The sequence below is a fragment of the Podarcis tiliguerta genome (assembly GCF_965153285.1).
Source record: "Podarcis tiliguerta genome assembly, chromosome: 9".
Classification (NCBI taxonomy): domain Eukaryota; kingdom Metazoa; phylum Chordata; class Lepidosauria; order Squamata; family Lacertidae; genus Podarcis; species Podarcis tiliguerta.
The window spans coordinates 56103725-56130966 of record NC_139542.1 but is presented as its reverse complement, the minus strand read 5'-3'; the positions used below and the strand labels follow the sequence as shown (position 1 = coordinate 56130966).

The 27242-nt window shown below is 45.0% G+C and overlaps 1 protein-coding gene across 50 annotated transcripts in view; it reads right to left on the bottom strand.

Moving 5' to 3' along the window:
• Positions 1–27242, bottom strand: part of LIMCH1 (LIM and calponin homology domains 1) — a 211351-nt gene that overhangs the window by 44301 nt on the left and 139808 nt on the right. For 7 of the 50 annotated variants that reach the window (XM_083457894.1, XM_083457905.1, XM_083457941.1 and 4 more), the window contains 8 exons: positions 24708–24903; positions 21268–21520; positions 18532–18813; positions 11765–12049; positions 9175–9426; positions 7447–7794; positions 1642–1920; positions 261–593 (listed from right to left, as the gene is read on the bottom strand). In XM_083457894.1, the coding sequence (XP_083314020.1) occupies positions 261–593; positions 1642–1920; positions 7447–7794; positions 9175–9426; positions 11765–12049; positions 18532–18813; positions 21268–21520; positions 24708–24903 (2228 nt within the window). Of the gene's footprint in view, positions 1–260; positions 594–1641; positions 1921–7446; positions 7795–9174; positions 9427–11764; positions 12050–18531; positions 18814–21267; positions 21521–24707; positions 24904–25663; positions 25952–27242 lie in introns of those variants that run through there. The other 43 variants (XM_083457914.1, XM_083457915.1, XM_083457922.1 and 40 more) reach the window with 15 other exon arrangements.

Here is a 27242-nt window from a genome sequence, read left to right as displayed (position 1 = left end):
TGACATTTGGAAGGCCTCATCTCTGGCCTCTGTATACCTATTCAAGTCATTCACAATCTAAAGGGGAAAAGCCGACTTTGGTTAACCTTCCCTGCCTAATGTCACTTAGAAATTCTTACTTGGCAGCCAAGTGTAAGACTACTGACAAACTCAGTGCATCAAAAGGAAACATATAGCTGCAGAACTGAAAAAGCAGGCCCTTTCCCCATGTGAAAATTAGAGACTGAATTTAAAAAAAGACTGCAGAATAGCTTTCTGACCTCTTGACTTTCTGTTCAGTCTTTACAAGATCCTTAGTTGCTTCCCCACCATTCTGCTGTTTCGAGAAAGGAACTGGGAGGAACTGACTAACACTTGGTCCAGTCTGCTTCGGAAAATCTCTGGTTCTTCTCACCATCATGTCATCTTTCCCTGGGTTCCTGAATCCCGCTTTGCCTCCTGCTGCATTAGTTCTGTGCTCATCTTGGTCTTTAGACTTCTCAAAGCCATCTTCGCATGTGGCAACAGAGCTTAGGGATACAGGGGAAGCTGTTCCCATACAATGTCGTGTCGCACAAGTCAACAGGGAACTTCTGCTAAGGCAATCGTGGGCACTGTTATTCAGGAGACAACAGATGACCAAGGAGGAAAGCTTGCCTGCGCAATAATTGCACACACAACACTCTGTTGGGAAATAGCCTCTGAGGGGACTGTGACAAGGCTAAAGCTAAGCTGATCTCCACTTGGACAGTGTGCCTGGATGAGAGCCTTTCTAGGAACTCCTTCCAGGAAACCCCAAATAAGTGACGGAAAGAAATGTGGATAATACCCTGATGTTGGATTATGGAAATAATTCATTCACACACACACACAGAGACACAGACACACCCCTTCACATAAAAAATATAAAGGGTGGGATGCAATATACCACAATAAGTCTCTCATTCCACCTATACAAGGATATCTCCATGTGCAACAAAACATTATCCCCTTCTCCTCCCTCACGTACCACCTTAATCTGTTCTAGGAGTTTTCCCAACTCCCTGGGAAAAAATTGAGGTGGGGGGGGGGGAGTCCTGTTCTGCAAGCGGAAAACATGGCATTTACAGGACACAGTGGTTGAATACTGCCCATAGAATCAAAACTAGATGCAGAAACAAGAATCCAGAAAGAAAATAAAAACTTATATACAAAAGTAGCAGCCAGCACTAACAATAATGATAAGAATAGCAAGAGTCACACAGCTGGACAAAAACTGCAGAAATCCTCCAGGCAGTCTTCAACAACTGGGTTTTGTTTTACATTGGTTTTTAAATGTCACCAATGAAGATTTCACAACAGTTAGGCAGCCTATCCCTTTATTATATTGTGTTTATAATTATATCCACGAAGCTTTCCGTAATATCCCAAAACGACTAAAATCAAAACCTTGCAGCACTGTAAACCTTTCTTTTCTCACGTCTCTTTTTAAACTAATCATGCTTATTTTTTTCTTCTTCTGTTAAAAGACAACAACTAGCTGGTTTTTGTTGACAGGTATTAATTAGAACGTGTCCTTTTTTCCTCTTTCTTGTCAAGAAGCAGAATAATATAATGCACAGTTAGCATTTCGTGCAAGACAGGCATTAATTAGCTAATAACAACTGGTTTCCCATTTCTGACCTTTCTGCTTTCTGCAGAGTCTTCCGTTCTTTTCCTTGCTGTTTCAAGGGACGATAACTGACTACTGAAAAGGGAGGACAAGATGGGCGAAGGGGGCTAGTAGATTTCTGAAAAGTTCCAAATCTTCTAGCCAGCATATCATCCCTCTCAATATCTGGGCAGCTGCCATCCGTCTCTTCCTCGCTGCTCTCCTGCCACTCGCTCAAACTGCTTGGCGTTTGCTTCTGAGAATCAGCACAAGCATCCGAGAGAGATGAATTACATGCATCCATAACTTCACTGACAGTACAAGACGGAGATTAGGAGAGAGAAAGGGAGAAAAGTAATGAGAACCACATGGAAGCGCTGAGAAGAGACCTTCACTTATTCATCTTAGCTTTAAAAGCGAACATCTGAGTTTCTTGCTAGTAGTATCGAGCAAGGAATTCTTGCAACGACAAGGGGCTGATTAGATAAAAGAAAGCCAAATAAGTGAAAATTATTGGCTGCACAGAAAATTGGGGTGGGGGGTGGAGGAGGAGAGAGAGAAATGCACCACCGAAACAAAAGTGCAATCCACTTTTAACATGCACGCATAAAAATATACCAGAGGGAGGGGATAACAAAACTCTAACTAGATGCCACAAAGAAGTAAAGCCTGTAATGCGATGCCAGAAACAAAGCAAAAGCTAAGGCTACCGCTTCAGATGGTGTACCAAAAGTTTCAGAAGCCTTGATCACTAACGCCCCCTCCAAGACTGGTATTTTGGGGGCAGGTGAGTTCCGTGCAATGTCATTGACACAATAATAGTGTATTAGTGGTGAATTTATAGTGATTCATCTGCACTTAACTTACTCTGCCAAAGCTTTATCGGGCATTGCAAGTATAAAAAAGCACCCCTGACAGTTAAGTCCAGTCGCGGACGACTCTGGGGTGGTGGTGCTCATTTTGCTCCCTCACTAGCTGAGGGAGTTGACGTTTGTCCGAAGGCAGTTTTTCTAGGTCATGTGGCCAGCATGACTAAGCCACTTCTGGCGAAAACAGAGCAGTGCACAGAAATGCCATTTACCTTCCCGCCGGAGCGGTAAATATTTATCTACTTGCACTTTGACGTGCTTTTGAACTGCTAGGTTGGCAGGAGCAGGGACCGAGCAACGGGAGCGCACCCCATCGCCGGGATTCGAACCGCCAACCTTCCGATCAGCAAGCCCAAGAGGCTCAGTGGTTTAGACCACAGCGCCACCATGTCCCCGTTGCAAGTATAGGCCATCATAAAACCTATATAAAATATTAAAATATATACAAAATATATAATGACGAGGATTTTCATTGGAATTTCTCTTCCTGCTAAATAGTGCCATTCACCACTCTAAGAGATACTGTTGACAAAAACTCAGTTACCTCCGGGCTAATGTCAGACAGATAGAATCTGATATTTTCATTGTGCCGTGATGTTAAATTACCCGAAAAAGGGGATATAGCATGTGTTTGCGTAGCTGGTTGTACAATGGACAGTAGAAAAAATATTTTCTACAGTGTCCGGCGCATTCAGAGAACATCCACAATGTCTATCTTTTTCTGGGGGTGTTTGAATATCTGTCCTTGACAAAAGCTGAGGGGAAAACGTGACTCGTGCACACATCTTTCCACGGTATTAAGTTTTCCTGCAATGGCTTCCCGGTGTCACCACATTTTTGTGGCATGTGGAGGGGCACTCTTCTGCTAGAGTGCAACAAAAGTGGAACACCACCCTTATTCCCCTCCAAAAAACACAACATTTTGGGTATGAAAACTTACTAGATTTCAGCAGGATGGTACAGAGCACGCACTGACTGGAAGCATGGTTATACAGTGGTACCTCGGGTTAAGTACTTAATTCGTTCCAGAGGTCTGTTCTTAACCTGAAACTGTTCTTAGCCTGAAGCACCACTTTAGCTAATGTGGCCTCCCGCTGCTGCCGCGCCGCTGGAGCACGATTTCTGTTCTCATCCTGAAGCAAAGTTCTTAACCTGAGGTACTATTTCTGGGTTAGCGGAGTCTGTAACCTGAAGCGTATGTAACCTGAAGCGTATGTAACCCGAGGTACTACTGTATCTACTCCAAAAATTTGGCAGTAATGAAAGCGGGATCACATATAACTTGCCCTGCTGACACCAGGTGCACAAATCGTCATGAATGAACAACTAAACAAGATGTCTGGAGAGGGCCTAAATCAACCTGTGGCTGACCCCTACTGAAGAGAATGCACTACCACCAGCAAACTCCAGGAGAGATGGTCACCCTCTCTTTGGCTTGCCTTGCCATTCTTCTTTGAACAATGCAGCTTAGGGCAGATTCACACAGCAGAGGCCAACACGAAGTGCATTATTAGTATCAGGAAGTAGTATGCAAGAAATGGGGAAGGGGTGCAGGGGGGTTTCATTAGGCCACACCACTTGCATGCACATACATTGCTTGGTCCATAGCAGAGGTGGGAGATCAGTACGGACTGGGTGCATGAACCTAATAATAATAATAATAATAATAATAATAATAATTGATTTATTTACCGTATTTTTTGCTCTATAAGACTCACTTTTCCCCTCCTAAAAAGTAAGGGGAAATGTGTGTGCGTCTTATGGAGCGAATGCAGGCTGCACAGCTATCCCAGAAGCCAGAACAGCAAGAGGGATTGCTGCTTTCACTGCGCAGCAATCCCTCTTGCTGTTCTGGCTTCTGAGATTCAGAATATTTTTTTTCTTGTTTTCCTCCTCCAAAAACAAGGTGCGTCTTGTGGTCTGGTGCGTCTTATAGAGCGAAAAATACGGTATTTATACCCCACCCATCTGGCTGGGTTTCCCCACATATGACTTGTGGGGATCTAGCATGCCATATGAGTGCAGAGGATCCCTCAATCAGGCATACACTGAGGAACCCATCCTGAGTTAACAGGACAGAGCAGGCTGGAAGTCCCTATAAATAATAAGCACTTCAGGCAACTCTTCCTAACAATAAGATATATTTATTTACAGCAGAACCTAGTTTTCCGAACGAAATCCGTTCCAAGGGATTTCAGTGCAACTTCAATGGAGAAAAGTGGAAAAACCTCACTGGAAGCCGTTCGACTTCCGAGGCGCATTTGTAAACGGAAGCAATTACTTCCGGGTTTTCGGCATCCGGAAACCGAAGCGTTCGGCTTCCGAGACGCTCAAAAACCAAGGTTCCACCGTATTAGGAAATAAGTAGAACTGGATTCTGAGAGACTTAGAGTAGAACTACATGGGGAACGACCACGCCTGCTTCCCAAACATGTCTGCCATTTAAGATTAATACAGGGTTAGGAAAAGCAGAGGGGAACTGGCAGGCTCTTCTTAACTTGTCCTACATCGTTCTCTCCCGTGTCTGTTAGCCTTCACACACCCACCCACCTCCAAAGCATTTATTCTCCAGTCAGGTATCTTCATTGGGGGGGGGGGGGGAAGGTAGTTTAACACACATGGCACATTTATATGGAAAAACCTGCAGGTATGGGAGGAATTAAAGCACCTTTACCTGTAAATTCTCCTGCAGCAATTAGCACCCTCAGGCAAAAGGTCGCATCCAAACCATACATTCAAAGCTCACGGACTCCCCCCAAGGAATCCCGGGGAATGCGGTTGGTTAAAGGTGCTGGGAACTGTAGCTTTGTGAGCGCTAAACTACAGTTCCTAGGATTCATCAGAGAGTATCACGCGCTCAAAATGTGCTTTGAATGTGTGGGGTGGATGTGAACAAAAGTGGGGAACTCTGTATTCACTTCTTAACACATAGTTCTGCCCTTACTTCCAAAAACAACTTAATGAACATAAGGTAAAGGTAAAGGGACCCCTGACCATTAGGTCCAGTCATGGCCGACTCTGGGGTTGCAGCGCTCATCTCGCTTTATTGGCCGAGGGAGCCGGTGTACAGCTTCCGGGTCATGTGGCCAGTATAACTAAGCCGCTTCTGGCGAACCAGAGCAGTGCACGGAAACGCCGTTTACCTTCCCGCCGGAAAGGTACCTATTTATCTACTTGACTTTGACGTGCTTTCAAACTGCTAGGTTGGCAGGAGCAGGGACCAAGCAACAGGAGCTCACCCTGTTGCGGGGATTCAAACTGCTGACCTTCTGATCAGCAAGTCCTAGGCTCTGGGGTTTAACCCACAGATATGTATGCCAATAAGCAGCTCTTAGCTACGACCATGTATATGGATGAAGGTCTGGACGGCACATCCAGTTCTCTCCCCACCCGCCAGCCCATAATCTTCTCTTCACCGTGGCTTCCCATTGCCACTCCAATGCATCGAACCGTTCTCTTAATAGGTCTCCAGACAGTAGTATGAGGTTGTATTCAAGTAAGTCCTAGGCAGGGTTAACCCACTGAAATTAATGAGCCTAAGTTAGTCACGTCTAATAATTTAAATGGGTTTAATCCAAAGAGAACTAGCACTGAATACCACCCGCGGGATAACAGATGCTGAGAAGTTTGATGGGAAATGGGGGGAAAGATAGCTCATGCGTGCACACACCTGTTGCAAAAACAGAACTAGTTAGTTGTTAAAGGTAAAGGTAGCCCTGCCCGTACGGGCCAGTCTTGCCAGACTCTAGGGTTGTGCACTCATCTCACTCTATAGGCCGGGAGCCAGCGCTGTCCGCAGACACTTCCGGGTCACGTGGCCAGCGTGACAAGCTGCAACTGGCGAGCCAGCGCAGCACACGGAACGCCGTTTACCTTCCCGCTGGCAAGTGGTCCCTATTTATCTACTTGCACCCGGGGGTGCTTTCGAACTGCTAGGTTGGCAGGCACTGGGACCAAAAGACGGGAGCGCATCCCGCCACGGGAATTCAAACCGCCGACCATGCAATCAGCAAGTCCTAGGCACTGAGGTTTTACCCACAGCGCCACTTGCATCCCTTAGTTGTTAGAAGTTAGTTGTTAGAAGCTAACAAATTTCCCATCAAACTCCTCTTGCATCTGGTTGTCAAACAGCAGGCATTATTTCAACGGGAGATACTTGCAGAGGGAGGGTCAGTTGTACATATAGAACGTTGTGGGTTCGTGCTTACGTACATGAGTGCTCTCTCTATCTCTATCCTATCCTAGCTAGGGCTGGGCGATAAAACAATATATCATCCCAAACCAGTTTGAAGTCTATATCATGATACCAGTTTCATAGTTTTTGACCTCACAATATATTTTGAATCATGGTGTGTGTGTGTGAGTGTGAGTGTGTGTGTGTGTGTGTGTGTGCGCGCGCGCACACACACACACACACACACACACACAATGCAAAAATCACAATGCAGGGGAAAACCATGAAGCCAGCCAGTGGCTCTACATAAAGGTAAAGGTCCAGTCGTGGCCAACTCTGGGGTTGCAGCGCTCGTCTCGCTTTATTGGCCGAGGGAGCCGGCGTACAGCTTCTGGGTCATGCAGCCAATATAACTAAGCCGCTTCTGGTGAACCAGAGCAGTGCACAGAAACGCCGTTTACCTTCCCGCCGGAGCGGTACCTATTTATCTACTTGCACTTTGACGTGCTTTCAAACTGCTAGGTTGGCAGGAGCTGGGACCGAGCAACGGGAGCTCAATGGGATTTGAGCCGCCAACCTTCTGATCGGCAAGTCCTAGGCTTTGTGGTTTAACCCACAGCGCCACCCGCATCCGTACACCCGTGGCTCTACATAGCTCCCTCCTTATTTCAGATAGCATGATATATCGGCATATTGCAATGTTTAGCTGCTGATGTAGCGTGATGTTGCAAACCAGGTATTGCCCAGCCCCAATCCTAGCTATTGTGCCTTTCACAGAGATACAAACTAAATACCTGGGATTAGCATGCGGCCTGTGGACATCGTCAGGATGACCAAGAGAGTTGACATGGCTCACAGAGAGCAAGGATGAGGTTTCAACTGTGGTCCCAAGAGCCCCAGCTCTTTCCCTATTGGCTGCCTCTTCCATGTCATCTTTTGGCGCAGCCCTAGCAATTGAAAGCTTCTCCCAAGCATGAAGGTCAATTTCTGTCACCGGCCCAAAGTGCACAAACCTCTGCTTGGGACTGCTGGCCTTCTCGGACATTCTCACTTTGCGGCTTGCAAAACGGTTACGACCGGCAGCTTCCACTGCCATTTCAGAGGTCAGAAAGGAACCTGGGGTGTTCGTGAGATCCTCGTCGCTAACGACAAAGATGTAAGCAAAAAATAAAATAAAAAGGCATATAAAAAGGCAGCTACAAGACTGAGGGAAAACCAAGAAACCAAACATTTAATGAGAAGGAGGAGGAAAATGAACTCAATGCAAGAAATTGGGGTGTTGTGAGAAGAGACTCTGGCACCCCCCTTTTTATCAAACCAAGGAACATGGAGAAAAATTATTCTGACCAAGAGTGAAAACAACATTTAAAAATGTAAACAGCACAACAGGACCCAAGCCAAACTGTATCCAGAAAATTATATGAACTTATCAAAGGACAAAAGTGGCTTCGGTCCAAGTGATGGCATAATGTCTCTTGGAAATCTGAGCAGTACATTCGCAAATAGCTATGATGGCAGTTTTCCCCTGCTTTGTAAACTTTTTGCTAGATTGTGCCCACAGCCCTTCCACTAAACCAGATAGAGAGCTATCGTCTAGCCGTGATTGATTCAGACATATTCCCATGTAACCCCAAGCAGAGCTAGCAAGACCTGTTGCCACAGCTGCTTCCTGCATGGGAGTGCCAAGAAAAGAGGGAAGCCCTATGAGTGGAAACTTGACAAACACCAAGGGAAAGAAAAGTGTTTCATTTCAAGGCTAGACTCTTAAAGATTATGATAAGGGTTATTCCTGGTTCCTGTACAGATGTGATCAGGAGACTTGAGGACGGAGCCCCTAAGATGGCCCATGATGCTATTCTTAGCTATGTTGGGGATGGACAGACAACACTCCCCATGGTGGCTTGGGAAGGAAACACCAAAGACCACACACACAGATAAGGGGTGGGTGAAATCTCTCGATTTTTGTCTCTCTCACTTTCTCATTTTTCTGGTCTTATGTTCAGTTCTCCAGAATTGTTTGCAATTCCTTTTAAGCGCTCATGAAAATTCATCAGCATTCAACGCAACTTTCTGTTAGCGTACGCCTTCTTGCAAAGCAATTCCCCCTAATCGAATGCATTTTTTTACATTATTATCACCAGTATATGCATTTTTTTAATGCACATTTTACCCTAGCATATGCATTTTTGTACACATTACTTGGCTGGAGAACTAACAGCATGGCAAAATTAGGAGAAGTGTGAATTTTGAAGGAAGGCTGTGCTTCGGTTCACATGCTGTTTCATGAAGTGTGAATGAGGCAGATTCTCCCCATTCCTACACAAAGATGACTGGCAGAAAGACACATCAATTATTATTGACCGGACCTTACTGTGTACCCTGGTAATTTGCTGCATGCAGATATTATGCATATGTCTTAATTGCTGGCCTTCCTGAGTGCCATGATTTGAGTTACAAATATTTTAGGAGCGATATGAATCTTTATTCTCTCTCTCCTTCTCTCTCTTTCTATGGAAACATACCTGGAATTCCCTGAAACCTTCAGCCGGTCCCAGGTGTCTTGATCTGCTTGGGTTATAGTAGCTCTCACAAAATATGGCAAGTCTAGCTGGGAGGGGCTAGCCTGAGTTTTTCGCTTAGCCAGGTCATCTCTTTGAACATCTGGAAATTTAGATTGGTCTTTCTCCTTAGACTCGTCCTTCTGTGACCGCGGGAATGGTTTGTCTTCGCATATCACCATCGGCCTCGCTGAAGTCAACCCCATCTTCTGTCCACTAATTTAATGCACATTCCAGAATCAGCAGAACAAAGAATACTTTTGAAGGACCAGACAGCGACAAATGGCAAGCTCAGTAGCAGGAACGGCCCAAGCTAGTTTGCTGCCTGAGGCAAAGGATGAGATGGTACATTCCCCCATTCTGTGCACAAAATCTGACTAGATTGGTAGATGTATCTTACTTCAGCACTGGTGATGGGACAGAGTCCTCCACCTGACCCTTAGGGCAGCAAGGAAGCTGCACAGCAGACCCTTTTCTAGTCACTTTCCGCCCTTCAGAATTTGTTGCCTGAGGCAGCTGCCGCACTCTGCCTCATGCAAGGGCTGGCCCTGCCAAATCAAAATATTGAGTAAAAGTGGGCAACGGAGGAGAGAACGATGTTGGAGGAAGCAATCATCTATTGCTGCAATTTCAGCTAGTGGCTGGTATGCCCCATTGAGAGACAATACCCCCGTTTTTACATAGTTATTGTCTACCAGTGCTAGCAGCAAGATTTCGGAAGCTCTTTGGCATGGCACCTTCAGTGGGCCTCCTTAACCTGGAAGAGGCAGGGGTGCAAAAGGAGAGTGCTCACATGCCTCCTCTGACCTTCTAGAGTCCTTCAAGCAAAGCAGGAATGGTGGCAACATTGGGACAGAAAGCTCAGGCCTTGCCAAATGCCACTTCTTTGGCCAGGCCAGACAAACGACAGATTATGGGCAGAGACAAGCAACCCCATTGATGCATTTTTGAAACAATATTTAATTTATTAACAATCTCTCATTTTGACAGTTATGATGACGTCTACTTCCTATGCCGCAATGAATTCAAGTTTTGTCTCCCAATATAGCAAATCTTGGGGATTTTCTTTTACTGCTAATCATTCCCAAGCTCGGCATCCAAGGATTTGGACACGTTCTTCAGATGCCATTCCAAGACATTAGTCACCAGTTAGACGCTGGGACTGTAAATGTTGGCATTTATATTGTCGCCACAAAGGCAACACTTTTTATATGGCTAAAAGCAGCAGGAGCTCACAGTTCTTACAAAAGACTTTCTGCACTCTCCAAGAAAGCTATACCCAGTTAAAGATGCTGTATACAGATATTTCTCAAAGCATAAAGAGTAAATCACTTATGCTCCCTCAAAATGTCACTGCTCATGCCTTTTACTATAATGCATATTATTACCTACACCAGCAATGAGCAAAATGGACACCAGTCTGGCTATGCAGTAAAAACATTTTGCTCAACATCCACTTCTATGTTGCATCACCCACACCCAGCCCACAATTATGCCTGGAGCTCAATATAGCTATTGTAAAAAGAGCGAGAGAGAGCGAGAGAAAGGGCTTTGCAGGAATTCCCCATAAGGGGTTGACCAAACTGAACCAGACCTGTTTTTGCAGCTTCTTCATTAGCAGAAATAAATGTGTCCAAAGCCATTATGCAGAAAAGAAACTGACAACTTGGTGCAACACAACATGGAGAGACAAACAACCCTTAGAGCCAAGCTAGATAATGTGTCAAGAGTTATGAATTTTGTCTTCCAAGATCCCTGCAACTGCCACTTTAACAGAACTGCCACTGGAATTCATCTGTTTTCACCATATATATATATATATGTTGCAAGCAAGCAAGCAAGAAAGCAAGCAAACAAACAAACAAACAAACGGTTCCTTTCCCACCTGGGTGGGAGGAATTGCAAGGTCAAGCAGGAGGAAAGTGATGTTGAATGAAAAAAACAGCAGGAAGTAAGAGCGTTGAACAGCCATTCTCCCTCCCATTTCTGATTTCAGTTTCTGATGCTACTTTTTAGATTAAAAAACAGTAGAATGTTGGGAGGGAATTCCCAGAGTCTCCTGCGTATTATATCCTTTTCTTAAGTCTTGTGGAAGACCAGTGGCGTAGCGTGGGGGGTGCAGGGGGGCCCGGCCGCACTGGGCGCAACATCTGGGGGGGCGCGCTCGCACTCGCAACTCTCTGCCCCTACCTGGCTCCATGGGTTAGGGGGCACAAATTACTTTCCTTGCCCCGGGTGCTGACAACCCACGCTACGCCACTGTGGAAGACTCTACCCTTAACTAGGAGACTAGGAGAACAGTGGCTGTCAAACCAACCAACTTATATTCTATACTTTCTGTTCCCAGTCCAAATTTAACTGACTCAGACACCCCTCCCCTTTCCTACAACTTTTAAGAGAGCAGCCAGAGAAACGTTGAAGAGCTTTGAATTCCCCCACCTCCCCTGTGAACCCACTGGAAACTGGGAAAGCTTACACTGAAGTGCCAACACCATTGCCTGGTAAAAAAATAAATCCCAAATTAAATAATACAGAAACAAGTAGAATAGCACACCTTGAACATTCCTGCTTTTTCTTTTGTTTCTTCCCTTCTTCCACTTTACCTCGATCTTTGTTTGCATAAGATCCAAGTAGATACTGGTTAAATGGCAACGTAAGTTTGGGCTGATTTAGTCTTGCTCTGCGTATAGCAAAATCATCCTTCTCTAGGTCAGGAATCCTGTCATCTCGTTCGTCTTCAGACCCAGAATCTTTTCGCTGATAGCTCAGCATAAAGGGGTTCTCTTTGCGAAGGATGATGTCTGGAGTAAGCTCATCCATTTCGCACATGTGCAATTGACTGATCCATAGCAAAGTTAAATGGGAAATCCAGATGTGAAATGAAAAAAGACAACACGACTCTCCATATTTCTTTTAAAAAGGCAAACAATATATGCTGTACGTGCCGTTAGTTCAGAGGAAGCGTTCATAATTTAAGACTCCATGCTGCAAAAACCAGAATTCCATGCAAGCACAGTTAGTGACAATGGATCTTTATTTCCTGCTTTAATTATTTGTGGAACGAACATGAACAGAACAAGAATTGCTCATTTCACCATTTAAAAGAGGCACTGTTATTCTCAAAAACACTTCAAACACTTCTTTTTTCCTCTAATCAAAAACTAATAGTACAGCTTCTGGCCATGTACTTAACAGAAAGACACTCTCTAGATTCTTACTTTTTCTTCTAGCACTTATAATTTCTTTAAATGAATTTATTTTACTTTACAATAACAGCAGAAATCCCCACCCGCCCTCTCTGTTGAAGGTTTTGGGTTATGGTCCCATTGACGAACATCAGAGCACAGGACTGTAGTCACTGATATTCATCTATTAACCTTGAGGTGGGAAAATTAAAAAGTTCATTAAAGAAAAGATGCGGAATATAACTGGTGCCCTTTCTTCCCACCCCTGAAGCTAAGGAACTTCTCTGATAAAAAAAATGCCTCTTTTATAATATGGCGATCCCAGCTCCTGAAGAACTGTGAACAGTATCATCAACCAAGAATAATGTTGTCTACCAGAGGCCCCAAGAGGCAATATTGTCCCAATCCAAGCAAAACCCAAAGGAAAATGAAGCTATTTGCATTACAAGAATTTATAGCACAAAGCCACTTCCGCCTTCAGGAGTTGCAGGCTTCACAGCCACTCCATGCGCGCAGTGGGTAGACGCCAGCCCCGCACGATTGGGAGGATTTCCGGCCGTGTCACCCCCTAGCAGGCCAATTGGCTGGCTTGGGGGGGCGTGGCCTGCCCTATATAGGCCAGGGATCTCCCTCTTTGTTGCCCACCAGCTGTTCCTGATTTCCCACCCTATAAGGTTTCGTTCTTTGACCTTGCTATGGACCTTGGTTGGTCGCTGTTGAGGGGCCTGGTAGGAATTTTTCCACTTGGCAAATTGGCACCAGCCACTTGGTTTTCGCCTACCTCGTAGCAAACTGTCACATAAAGGGTCAAGAAATCTGATTTTATGCTAACAAGTAAGAAGCTTATAAAACAGTTATAAACTAGTTTAAAGTATTATGGCTTCCCCAAGGGACTTCCCAGGCTGGCTTTGCATGTTCCTATAATCTGGTTTGCATGGCATGCTTAACCAAACTATGGCTTAGCAACATCATGTACATGTGCAGGCTCCCAGAGAGTTGCTCACAGCTATCTTATTCCTTCCTAGTCCCTTTTACTGCCACTACAACTCATGGTTAGTGAGGTGAGAGCGTAACTGTATGTCCTGATTCAGAAGACACAGAGAAGTTTCTCCCCAGGAATATGCATGCCTGTAGGGTCTCACTATGAAATAGTTCGGCTTACTGTATCAGACAAATCAGTAGAAAACATCAACAGGAAAGAAAAAGGAGATTTATAAATGCTCTTAACACACTCTTTTTTTTAAGTTTCCTTCCCCCTCTCTGCTGCCATGTGTATTTAAAAAAGAAGAAGAAAACTAATTAAGTTCATCTTGGGTCTTTCACAACCAGATGGGGCTCAGAAAGGTAGGGCAATGGAAACACAACAGCACAGGTGTTTAGCTTGCCGCTAAAGCACAGCTTTCCTCTTTGGCAGCCATTTCCTGCCTTCTAGCACCGCCACTTTCAAATTCTGCACCTGGCACCTAAGAAAATACAGTATTTCGGGACGACAATGTGGGAGGAAACAATCACTTACTGCTGCAGACCCTGAACTTGTTGCTGTACCTAAGGCAGCTCAAGAGGTTCTTGAGAAGAGAGCATGAGGAGTCCTGCAGATAAGATGACACCAGAGCGCTTCCCCCAACCTTTGCTCCCTTGGCTAAAGGACTGAGTTGTCTACGTGTCATAGCTGTTAACTTACAGATTTGAAAATAAAGGACCAGCAGCCTCGAAAATAAGGGATCGGCAGCCAAAATAAGGAATTTTCAGAGCACAGGTATGTTCAACTTCTGAGCCCCTCCGAGCCAAAGGCAGAAAACCCAGCCAGCAGTCAAACAAAGCCTCAAGCGGTGGTTCCCACAGCGCAGCAACCCAGCAAAGGGGATGCAGCAAGGAAAACCACCGTCACCTCTCCGCTGGGAAACGCTGAGCAACGGTGAGTCCCCAGGCAACGTGGCCGATTTGATCGGCAAAAGGCATGCAAGCTCCACCCTCAGTCGTTCCTAGACTCCTTATTGGGTGAGCAACGCAGCCAAGCAACACAGTTGGAGCCTCCCTCCTCCCTGGCCAGCAGGGAGGGAGGGAGAGGAGCTGCTTCCTTTGAAACCCAGGAAATTTAAGGGACATCATCAATAAGGGACAGCAGCGGGACACAGCGCTCAGATAAGGGACTTTCCCGCCAAATAAGGGACAGTTGACAGCTATGCCACCTGTATCTGCAGCTTTGAAGGGGGAACCGGAAGTTGCAAGGCTGGAGCTGTGCATAATGATCAAAAGGCTGTTAACCTCCTCCAAGCACATGTGCTAGACCTATTAAACCCAGTGTAAGCCTGCAAACTCTCCAGAATGGGAGAGACGGACAGCATTGTGTTTCATTGCTATTTTGAGTCATGTCCAAGGTTCTCCTTTAAGCCTCACAGATGCTGTTGTCTTGGTTATTGCACACGTTAGTCCCCATGTGGGACTAACAGGGGTTCTGCTATTGCCTGCCATACAACCGAATACGTGAGATATCGTTGGAAAAGCACGAGGAAAGTGGCTTCAGGCATTCCCTTGCAAAATGGGGCCTTGCACATCTTCCCCACTGCGACTTCCAGGTGTGCCTGAAGCTCCCACCAATCTCCGCACACTTTCGGCAAATGGAACTTGAACTTTGGTTTTTACAGTTTCGGATACTGATAGAGATGCAATGGCAGCTCTCGAAACCAGCCTGCAAAACCAGGCACAGTTGTGGAGGGGGGAACTGCCCCACTGCCAGTCCGGTCAGTTCCTCTACTTGGAACGCAAGGGCACCATCTTGCCCTTTGCTTCAGGTGGCAAAATGCCTTGGGCCAGCCCTGGCTGCTTCCAACGACGTGCCTGCATCTGACTTGAGCAATTGAATGCAATCAAGCTTGCTCATGAAAACATGTTTTTGTGCATGAGCAGCACAATTTGGAAGTGGCTGTCTCCATTTTCCACAAAAAAATTAAAAGCTTCAGGCTACACTAATCTGCTGCTCTGCTACACCGTTCACATGAGTAAGATACTCATGCGTCCATTGTTTTGTTCATGTTGACCAGGACTTTCCTGACAAACAAAGCAACTCTGAGTTTAGAACAATCTCTCGTTTGTGTGTGTGTATGTGCACCAAGCAGCCCTACTTGCAATTAAGCCATTTCCATTAGTTTTATTGCAGCTGCAGCTGTAGCAAACCAGTACTACTGGGTCTCATACCAAGAATACGTTGCAGCAATCCCTTGTCTTACCAGCATTTGACTTGTGCAATTTCAACCATATGCAGTTGAAGGCAATCTAGGTGAAGCAACTCTAGTCAAGTTCTGAGCTCTTTTCGCATTGGGTCTCCTTGGGGTTACTTGACGTGAAAAGAGGTTTTAAGCTCTTGCCCAGCCTTGCTTGCTGGGCAAAACTACTTGGCATGGTTGTTCTGAGGGTGTGTTCTCTCTCTCTCTCTCTCTCTCTCTCTCCCTCATCTGCAGTCCCAAGGTTTGACTGTATGCAATTTTATGCATAACCCTTGGACCTGCAATTCATCACAATATTAATACTGCACCTTTGAGAGAACTGGTAACAGATTGGCTAGAATATCATCAATTAAATGATTTTAAAAAAACGATAAAAAGAAAGTTTTAGTTATGAGTTATCAAGATTTCAAAGAGAGTTCTTAGAAGATAATTTTAAATTGTTGTCAAAAAATGTACAATTTGCTCCTGCAATGGGATACAAAAGATGAACAGGTCAAATCTGTGATGAGACAATGGGCAAAAGATGTGGGACATAAGACACAAATGACAGATTGGGAGAGGCTATGGAAAATAGATCTGAAATTTACAACATGTACTTTATTGAAAGAAAACTATATGAAAATAATATGCCGGTAGTATTTACCGGTGTGGTGTAGAGCCAGTGTGGTGTAGTGGTTAAGAGCGCTTGTCATGTAATCTGGGGAACTGGGTTCGTGTCTCTGCTCCTCCACATGCAGCTGCTGGGTGACCTTGGGCCAGTCACACTTCTCTGAAGTCTCTCAGCCCCACTCACCTCACAGAGTGTTTGTTGTGGGGGAGGAAGGGAAAGGAGAATGTTAGCCGCTTTGAGACGCCTTAAAGGGAGTGAAAGGCGGGATATCAAATCCAAACTCTTCTTCTTCTTCTTCTAACCCTGGTAAAATAATCAAAAATGTGTAGAACAAGTACCAATATATACTGGAAATGTAAAGAAAAAGAAGGTACCTTTTATCATATGTGGTGGAATTGCAATGCAACTAAAAAATTCTGGGAAATGATATATAATGGAATGGGGGGGGGTAATGTTTAAAATAACCAGAACGTTTTCTATTAGGAATTATAGGTACTGAGATCCCAAAAGACCAGAGGAAATTGTTTATGTATGCTACAATGGCCACCCGGATGTTACTAGCCCAGAGATGGAAGGAAGAGACAGCCCCGGCCAGAGAAGAATGGCAAATCAAGTTGATGGACTATGCCGAAATGGCAAAACTAACTGGGGAGCTCAGGAATCAAGGAGACAAGAAATTTTAAAAAGGATGGGAAATGTTTATAGAATCATAGAATTATAGAGTTGAAAGAGACCACAAGGGTCATCGAGTCCAACCCCCTGCCAAGCAGGAAACACCATCAGAGCACTCCTGACATATGGTTGTCAAGCCTCTGCTTAAAGACCTCCAAAGAAGGAGACTCCACCACACTCCTTGGCAGCAAATTCCACTGTCGAACAGCTCTTACTGTCAGAAAGCTCTTCCTAATGTTTAGGTGGAATCTTCTTTCTTGTAGTTTGGATCCATTGCTCCGTGTCCGCTTCTCTGGAGCAGCAGAAAACAACCTTTCTCCCTCCTCTATGTGACATCCTTTTATATATTTGAACATGGCTATCATATCACCCCTTAACCTCCTCTTCTCCAGGCTAAACATGCCCAGCTCCCTTAGCCGTTCCTCATAAGGCATCGTTTCCAGGCCTTTGACCATTTTGGTTGCCCTCCTCTGGACACGTTCCAGTTTCTCAGTGTCCTTCTTGAACTGTGGTGCCCAGAATGTATGTACAAAATCATTGTAAACAGGTCAAAACATTAGCAGGATTTTAAATACACTTGTAATGTAACAGAATGTATAGTTAACTTAGGAAGATGGAAAAAATGGAGAAATATTGAAATGCAGTTCAAAATAGAATCAAAAGGACCCATGGAAGGGATGAGGGGAAGTCAGGAGATTCAGAGTAATCTCGATATTTGGATTTTGTACTGTTTTTTGAGGTATGTTTATTTTATTTTTATTTCTCTCTCTCCTTTTTTTCTTCGAAAATCAAATAAAAAATTATATATAAAAAAATACTGCACCTTTGATGGGCATTCTCTCACACCCTTTTGCTGTTCTTATTCCATCAGTAAGAGTTTGAAACAGATACACAAGTCTGATTTTTTGAAATGCAAAATAAACAAACAGGAACAGGAATGCCAGAAACCCCAAGCCAGACTCCTCCATGTGTCAAGCTGCACATGGATGCACCAACATGTCTGTATTCTGACAGAGTAGCCCAACTAACTGATTCACCCTGCTCAATATCCACAGGTAGAAAAGCCGAAACAAACAAGCTACCCTCATATCAGACATGCCTGAACAACTGAAAGAGAAGGGATGGCTGCTGATAACATTATTGTCACGTGTTTGCTTACAGCAAATTGTTGAACAGTCTCCATGCTCTACCAGAAAAATGTAACAAGCTGAATATTTTTACGATTCCTGTTTTAAATTAGACATCCTTTAATGCAACTGCTAACCTCATTTTTGCTTTGCGCTCACGAAAGCGAAGCTCAACCGCTCCGAGAAAATTGCACATTTAGAGCCTGTTAAGAGGGCACAGTAATTAGAGCACACAACTCTTTTCCAGCCAAAAATTCCTGCACCGTAATCGCTCAGTTGCAATGAATGTGTTTAATAGCAGATAATACTGCCTGCAATTCCCAGCTATTGTTTTCTAAAATCTTGCAGTGAATTCCGGCGAGGAAGCAACAGGCGCATTTTATGAGGTTATTTTTCTCGTGTTATGGAACATGACGTTGCAGCAAAACCCAAGAAACACCACACAGCATTGGCAAATACCAAATCCATGCGCACGCCAAGTCCCGCAGTGCGGGAGAGCTAACCTGCTACCATAGCATTGCACAGCCGGCCTGATCTTAATCCCGGCCTGCTCAATCCTTCGGAGCTTGCCCAGTTCCTTGGGATCTTTTTCGGGATTTCTGGGCCCCGCTGCTTTCTTGGCAGAATGTGTAGGAGACTGACGTAAAGGCTCTCCTTGGTTCACTTCTGTTTGAACAGGCTTCCCAGAGGGGTTTGCAGTAGAAACGCAACAGCCCAAACACTCTTCTTCAGATTGTGCCAGTACTTCAGTTTGTTCCTCTTCTATAGTTTCAGGGTGGCTTTTGCTAACAAGTCATACAGGGCAGATTATTTCACAGCACGGTCCTGCCTTATTACCTGTTGCTGCTTGTGACCGCGCAGATCATGTTAAGTTAATTCAGCACTGAATTAAAAGGAGAGGTGGCTTTTTAAATGTGAGCCACTACTAAGGGGAGGGGGGAATTCTACCACTTTGACATGTGGATGTGAATCGAAAGGTAGTACACTCGCATTTTTGCATATATGCACACATATTGGAATAATTTAAGAACAATAATTTATTATTTATACCCAGCCCATCTGGCTGCGTTTCCCCCAGACACTCTGGACAGCTCCTAACTGAATATTAAATACACAATACAGCATTAAACATTAAAAACTTCCCTAAACAGGGCTGCCTTCAGATGCCTTCTAAAAGTCAGATAGTTGCTTATTTCCTTGACATCTGATGGGAGGGCGTTCCACAGGGCAGGCGCCACTACCGAAAAGGCCCTCTGCCTGCTTCCCCGTAACCTCACTTCTGGCAGTGAGGGAACCGCCAGAAGGCCTTCGGAGCTGGACCTCAGTGTCCAGGCAGAACGATAGAGGTGGAGACGCTCCTTCAGGTATACTGGGCCAAGGCCCTTTAGGGCTTTAAAGATCAGCACCAAAACTTTGAATTGTGCTCGGAAACATACCAGGCTGGATCTAGAATAAACTCATTGCATTAACGTCCCATCAAAATCAATGGAGGAGGTAAATCATGGCTTAAGTTCAATGGGAACCAAGTCCAATGAACTTAGTCTGGATCGAACCCACTATATCCATATTTAAAATAAAGGAAAACTTGAGGAAGGTGGGATATTCATTTTCAAAAACACAATGTTTAGGTGGGGGAAACACCTTCCGTCTGCTTCAGATATTCTCAGAGCCTTCATGCACCACTGTCTCCATGGATGCAGACACATGGGGCAAATGACATTTGACCCCGGGGACTGTTGTGGCTCATGTAAATCACTGCCAGGAGGCAGCATGTGTCTGCGTGACTGTGCCAAATCAGTCAGAACAGCTGCCTGTCAATGGTCAGAAAGACTTGTCACTGGGTGGGTGAGTTCCGGCTGTTTAGCCCTATAACCTTGTCTCAGAGGCCTTCAGTGAGCTAGATGCCTAGTAGACAGTGCCCAGTGGCAGTGGGAGAATCTCTTGTAAGCTACTTTGAGAGCCTCTCTGGGCTATAAAGTGGGATAAGTAAAGTTAAAGGTACCCCTGTCCGTTCGGGCCAGTCTTGCCAGACTCTAGGGTTGTGCGCTCATCTCACTCTAGAGGCCGGGAGCCAGCGCTGTCCGCAGACACTTCCGGGTCACGTGGCCAGCGTGACGAAGCTGCATCTGGCGAGCCAGCGCAGCACACGGAACGCCGTTTACCTTCCCGCTAGTAAGCAGTCCCTATTTATCTACTTGCACCCGAAGGTGCTTTCGAACTGCTAGGTTGGCAGGCGCTGGGACCAAGCGACAGGAGCGCACCCCGCCGCGGGGATTCGAACCGCCGATACCTTTCGATCGGCAAGTCCTAGGCACTGAGGCTTTAACCCACAGCGCCACCCATGTCCCATAAAGTGGGATAGTTCTATTAAAAAGTAAATAAATAATGCTACTTCCTTCACTATCCTTCAAGGCTCCATCAGTGCCCACGCACACAAAGGAAGGTTGTTGTGTCAAGGACCTTGTGATTGAGACTTAGTTGGTAGTCCAGCAAGGGAAAAGAGAGTTGCAATAAGAGCAGAATACGAGCAACTGCAGTTATACATACAGTCATACCTCGGCTGCCGAACGTAACGCGTTCCGGAAGCCCGTTCAGCTTCTGAAATATTGGACAACCGAGGCACGGCTTCTGATTGGTTGAAAGATCTTCCTGCACTCAAGCGGAAGATGCGTCGGATGTTTGGCTTCCAAAAAAGATTTGAAAACCGGAGTATTGACTTCCTGGTTTTCGGTGTTCGGGAGCCGAGGTTTGACTGTAATGAGGCTTTTGTGTTAGCCAGGGATGAGGACTTAGGCCTTAAGCCAAGGGCTTCCTGGAAATGATGGATTTGGGAGGGAATTGAGGAAAGAGAGAGATGAGAACAAAACTGTAGCACCCGCGACGGCAATCCGTGAGAAGGTTTTAGAGCATCTGAACCAAAGTTCTGGCTTCAAGTAACGGACATGGTACTAATATGAAACCCAGCATCTTGTTAAAAGCAAAGTAGGTCAAACAACCTTATGTCCACAATAAAACACATTAAGTAATTCTGTAGTGATGTTTCAATAAACTAAGTCTAGCAGAGCTGTTTATGCCATGTTCTAAGTCAAACTGCACTCCATACGATCGCCATCTTGCAATTAATCAAGCAAGAGACAACAAGGCCAGAAACCATCTCTTGGTCACCTGTGAATGGGAGATGGACTTGTTAGGTTTAGGTGGCTCTGGCTTGCTAACCTGAGAAGTGGCCAAGTCCTTACCTGAAAGGTCTCTCTCCTCCTAGGGGAGAAGTAGCAGTACTCCAGCTCTTCCTGAACTCCTCACGTTCGGCTTTCTTCTTCCTGAGAGGAGCCGGAATATAGGCAGTCTGGTTACTCTTATTGGGGAGGTATTGGTTAAAAGGCACAACTGATTTGGGTTCACCATAAGATGTCCGCCTTGCAGACATATCGTCTTTTTTCACATCTGGCAGCTTCCGATGCGGCAAGTCAGATTCTGAATCGCTTCCTCTGCCTACGTGGAAAAGAAAGAAAGAAATTAAGAAAAAGAAAGAAAGGAGTCAAGTTTAAATTCTTAATTCATGTGTGCCAGTAGCAGTGGCGTAGCGTGGGGGGTGCAGGAGGGGCCGGCCGCACCGGGCGCAACATGGGGGGGGGGGGCGCGCTCGCACTCGCAGCTCTCTGCCCCTACTAAAATCCACGGGTTAGGGGGCGCAAATTACTTGCCTTGCCCCGGGTGCTGACAACCCACGCTACGCCACTGGCCAGTAGGAGGATCACTGCAATTATTTGGTGCAAAGGTGTCTATCTTCTTCCCCCACAAACGAATGTATGGTTTGCGGGCTTCAGAGTGTCAATTGCCGCAGAACATGACACATACAAAAGTGCTCCTTAAATTCAATGGGCAAATGAAGCATAAATTCCAGTCGCTGCTTAGGAGTGAGAATCAAGTTTTTAAATTGTCAGTAAAAGCTGTGGTGCTTTAAGATCCATTTTGAAGTTTCACAAGGTCACACTTGCACACTGCACATGGGACTGCACAAATGAGGGCAGACTTTTTTTTTAAAATGACCCACATCTCTATTGTATTGAACGTTTTTAAAAAAACACAATTGAGTATTGCCCCTTGCACAGGGAAATCTTCAGTTAGCAGCGTTAATTGAGAACACACGGGGACGTCCTATAATACGTTTTTTCCTATTATAATCTTGAATTTGAAGGTCAGAAATACAATAACTGCTGTGTTCACACAGCTCCAAGAAAAACTCCTCTAGCTCTCTGCAGGCATAATATTTTAGCTGTCTTAAGCAGAAATATTCAACAAGCAGCTGCACTACAGATATAGCTAGATGACAACACGAGAACTGCCTTGCTGGGTTTGATCAAAGCCTGTCTCATTCAGCATTTTAAGCAGCAGTCAGCCAGATGTCTCTGGAAGGAGCAGTGGTCATCCATCGTTGCTTATCTCCAGTGTATGACACTCAAGAGTAATACCATCTCTGAAGACGGAGATTCCTTGGCTAATAGCTGTGGATACACACCCCCAACCCAAGGATTTGCTAATCCTTTTCAAAAAGCCATCAAAGCCAGTAATGAACCTACAATACTTGAACTCAGGATCATCCCATGGATTTGGCCACAGGATGCTCAACTTCATGGGATGACCCAAAGTTCAAGTAATATGGGAGAAAGGAAACAAATTTCTGAACAACTGTACAAAATGAACTCAAGACCTTTAAACATTTTTACTTTCTTTTCAAAGATGGTAGTGTTGCAAAAGGTAAAGGACCCCTAGACAGGTAAGTCCAGTCAAAGGTGACCTATGGGTGCGGGGCTCATCTCACATTTCAGGCTGAGGGAGCTGGCATTTGTCTGCAGACAGCTTTCTGGGTCATGTGGCCAGCATGACTAAACTGTTTCTGGTGCACAGGACACCATGACGGAAGCCAGAGCGCACAGAAACGCCAGTTACCTTCCCGCCACAGTGATACCTATTTATCTACTTGCACTGGTGTGCTTTCGAACTGCTAGGTTGGCAGGAGCTGTGACAGAGCAACGGGAGCTCAGCCCGTCACGAGGGTTCAAACCACCGACCTTCCGATTGGCGAGCCCAAGAGGCTCAGTGGTTTAAACCACTGTGCCACCCGCGTCCCTTGGTAGTGTTGCACATCAACATGGGCAGGGACAGAGAACCGAGTCTACTAACTGTAGCTCTCCAGATGTTGCTGAACTCCATCAGGATCAGACAGAATGTCCAACCACGAGGGACAAGAGGTGTAGTCCAATGGCATCTTGAAGGTCCCTGCCCTAAACAGCTCGGGACCAGTTGACCTGAAGAATCACCTTCATCCATATCAACCAGTTCACACCTTGAGCTCTGCATCCCATATCCCACTTGTATACTTCCATTTCCGTACAAATTGCACAAGTTTACAACATGTGGGCACTCCATGGGACTGTTTCAACTGAAACCTTCTTGTCCCCATCCTTATAGGCCTTTAAGCAGTCTTTAAAGACCCATTTACTTAAAACTGCTTTCTTCTTTAAAAAAGAAAAGAAAAGAACATGCTATTTTTCTTATTGTGCTGCTCCTTGATACAAAACTGCAATACTGTAATTATTTTTTTAATCTAATTTTTTACACTGTGCTGCAGGTTGTTGTGATTGGTGATACTGCTAGTTCTTAGTATTTTATTGTTATGGCATTTTATTGTCGCAGCCGACTAATCTGCATGCATGTGGAAGGCCTCCTTAAGTGGTTTAACCCTAAAAGGCGGTCTGTACATATCTAAATAAACCAACTAGCAAACAAATGCCTGACTAGCTATATCATCTGCTAACTAAATGTTAAGTTTTCCCCCTACACCACAACGGCTATGCTCAGATTCCCTGTTTAGAGACAGCATGCTTCTGAATACCAGTTCCTGAGAATCAAACGTGGGGAGAAAACGGCTGCCCTCAGGTTCTCCTTTTGGGCTTCCCCTAGGCATCTGGTTGGCCACCATAAGAACAAGATGATTCCTTGGATAGCTCAGTTGGTTGGAGCAGGCTACTGATAGTCCCAAGGTTGCAAGTTTGATACCCATATGGGACAGCTGCATATTCCTGCATTGCAGGAGGTTGGACTAGACGAGGACCAGCTCTGAGGGCCTTCTGGTAGCTCCCTCCTGTGAGAAGCGAAGTTATAGGGAACCAGGCACAGGGCCTTCTCAGTAGTGACAACCACCCTGTGGAATGCCCTCCCATCAGATATCAAGGAAATAAACAACTATCTGACTTTTAGAAGACATCTGAAGGCAGCCCTTTTTTAGGGAAGTTTTTAATGTTTGATGTTCTATCGTTTTTTAAAATATTCTGTTGGGTGCCGCCCAGAGTAGATGGGGAGACCTGGTCAGATTATTAATTATTATTATTATCTCCTTACATTTCAGGCCCAAGAAGTGCCACCACATAAATTAAGCCTGCTATGACATCCCCCACCCCGCCACAGCTTGTAAAAAGCTTCCGCCATAGTGTGACCCCCCCAAAGCTCTAGACCATAAATTGGCATTCAAAGTGAGTTCCCTTCTGACTTCAAGGGATTAAAAGGCACATCACGCTTCAAAACTCAAGCCAGCTTCTCCAGTGGCAACACACCAGCTATTTCACACCAGAAGAGCCGCGTGTCGCATTCAAAAGGAGCCCTGGAGAGCACAGCTTACCATCGCTGCTTCCTCTCAGCACCACATCTGGAGACGGCGTCTGCTGGGAGCGGGAGCCGAAGGAATCCAGGCTGTCAAAAGAATCATCTCTTCCGTGGCGGGGAGGAGAAAGGGAATCGCTGCGTTCAGAGTCCCAACAGTCTACATAGCCGCTGTCACGGATGCTCCGCTTGGGGCTCTCCACATCCTCAGTCTCCTAATGTGGACGAAGCATACACACACACATAGAAAGTGTTGTTGTTTTTTAAAGAAATGCAAACAGCAATAACTTTCTGAGAATCTAGCATGCCTAGAACCTACGGCTGGGGATAGAGAGATATTTTTCTAAGGGAGTTGAAAGTGGTATCCTGGAGGCATTGTTCGCCCTGCTACTCACACGCATTTCTTTTGTATCATGGCTGTCTCTGATCCAATAGGTTTTGCAGGTTTTTGAAACAGTAGAAAGAAAACAGTTTAACCAAAACCACCCATGGGGCAAACGAAAAGTGTACATGCACTACGGAAGCAATGCCTCTCTCTCAAAACAGTTTTGTCCATCTTAAAAAAAAAACAACAGCCCAATCGTCTGTCTCCAATACCAGAGGAGTCAGCGTGGTAAAATGTACACATCACCACAGCCAGCAACGCCATTCTTGTATCGCCTTTTTACGCTTACAAAAAGAGACAAGTCAGTCTTCCACCCAAAACTTCTCTTTCCGCCACTCTCTAACCAAAACCATTTTCCAAGTAACTACAGAGAGACTACTGTTAAAGGCAAAACACAATCCACCATGGCAATGTGCAGAATGAAAACCAGATTTGTACAGAGAACTGGAAGAAAGCAGGTTAACATGTTCTAAAGAAGTGGTGTCGACGTGTGGCACTTTAAAAGACTAACCCATTGATTATGGCTAGAGCTCACTTCCATCAGGTATAAGTTTACATGTGTACCAAAAAGTAAAAAGAAAGGAATTGACCTGAAACATGGCTGGTTCTGCATCCATATCCATATCATACAAGCCATTCTCCATATCATAGGAGCAAAGGCATCCTGGGTTTAAGTTAGAAGGCAAGGCACGTCTAACTCCACCGAGCTGATCATTTCCACCTAGATATCCTACTGGCCCGGGACACCTGCAGAGAGAATCTGCTGTTGCTGCTTTTGGCTCAGTCAAACAACGAAGCAGCGAGCTGCAGGAGACAGCGTCTTTCTACCTCGGAGAGAAATTCCAGTTATGAAAGAGGGGATGTCTTTCTTCCCGGAGCAATCAGCAGCCAAAAAATATGCAAAACGCTTTTCCTGATGCCTCTGAAGAATTCAGTCTTGCTCTTTGTTTGTTGCCAGCCCCTGGCTCTGGGGGATATGAAAGCACTTGTATCTGACCCACATGTTCAGAGCAGTGAGAACAATGGCCGCCTTTGACAGCCTCCCGATTATAAATTCTTTCCAGAGCAAGCCGCACATACTAAAACACTGAAAGCTCCAGAAGAGGGAAAAGGTCAGTAGAAGCCATCCTCAGCCTTCCATTATTAGAAGAACATTGCCCCTTATTTCAGACGGTATCTTATCATCGGTTACAACAGGATGAGGCCAAGAGAAACAAAAATAAGGCCCTTTGCTGAAAAGCAAACTTTTGGAAGTCCACCCAGCCCCTGCTTCTCCCTTTGAGTCAAAAAAGGCAGGGACAATATTATCATCCTCAGATATGGTCATCAGAAAAGCCCAAGGTGAGAAATGCTTCTCAGGGAGTCCTTTTGAAAAGGTGCAAAACTGCCAACAGGTGTAGAAGCATCTATATCATGTGGTACAAATAAACAAGTCATGCCAGAGGCCTGCTTCACTTGATAATATAAACAGATGTGGCAGACATTGCATGTGTCCGTCTCAAACCAACGTGCAAATTCAACCAACAGAGGTTTGCAGATCCGTATGCCATAATGGCATATTTGTCAAGGAGTCATGATTGGCAAAGCCTCTGAGTTAGCTGTGCCCCTTGGGCTTCCCATTGTAGGGATGAATGATTTGTTCTGTTTCCAGTTCATGTCAATTTCACATTGTGTTCATTCATAAGTCCATTTTGTTTTATTTCTGAATGAAACTGTGATTTTTTAAATATATATATTTTTAAAAAAATCTGAATGGCTATTCTTATTTACATTTCTATTTAAATATGCATTGCCACCACAAACATGTGTTTGAGTAGATGCTTTACCTCAGTACTATATGCTTTTCTAAATATATTCTCTCTAAGAACTTTAACACAAAATTTGGAGACCATCCCTCCCCCAGAAAAATATAAATGTTGCAATCTGAACGTTCAAATGTGGATCAGGTCACATAGGATTTCATAGGAATCAAATTCCTCAAGCATCCTTACTGCATTCTGTGCGAAATGGTCCTCAGCATTATGTGAGGATAACCCAGGTTCAGATCCTTAGTCACGTATGAAACTTAGGCAGTTTCACACATTACCCAGAGGTGAACCCAGACTGGACCCTCAAAAGGGAAACAAAGGCAATCACAACTTCCCAACAAGAGAACTGGAAAGATATACA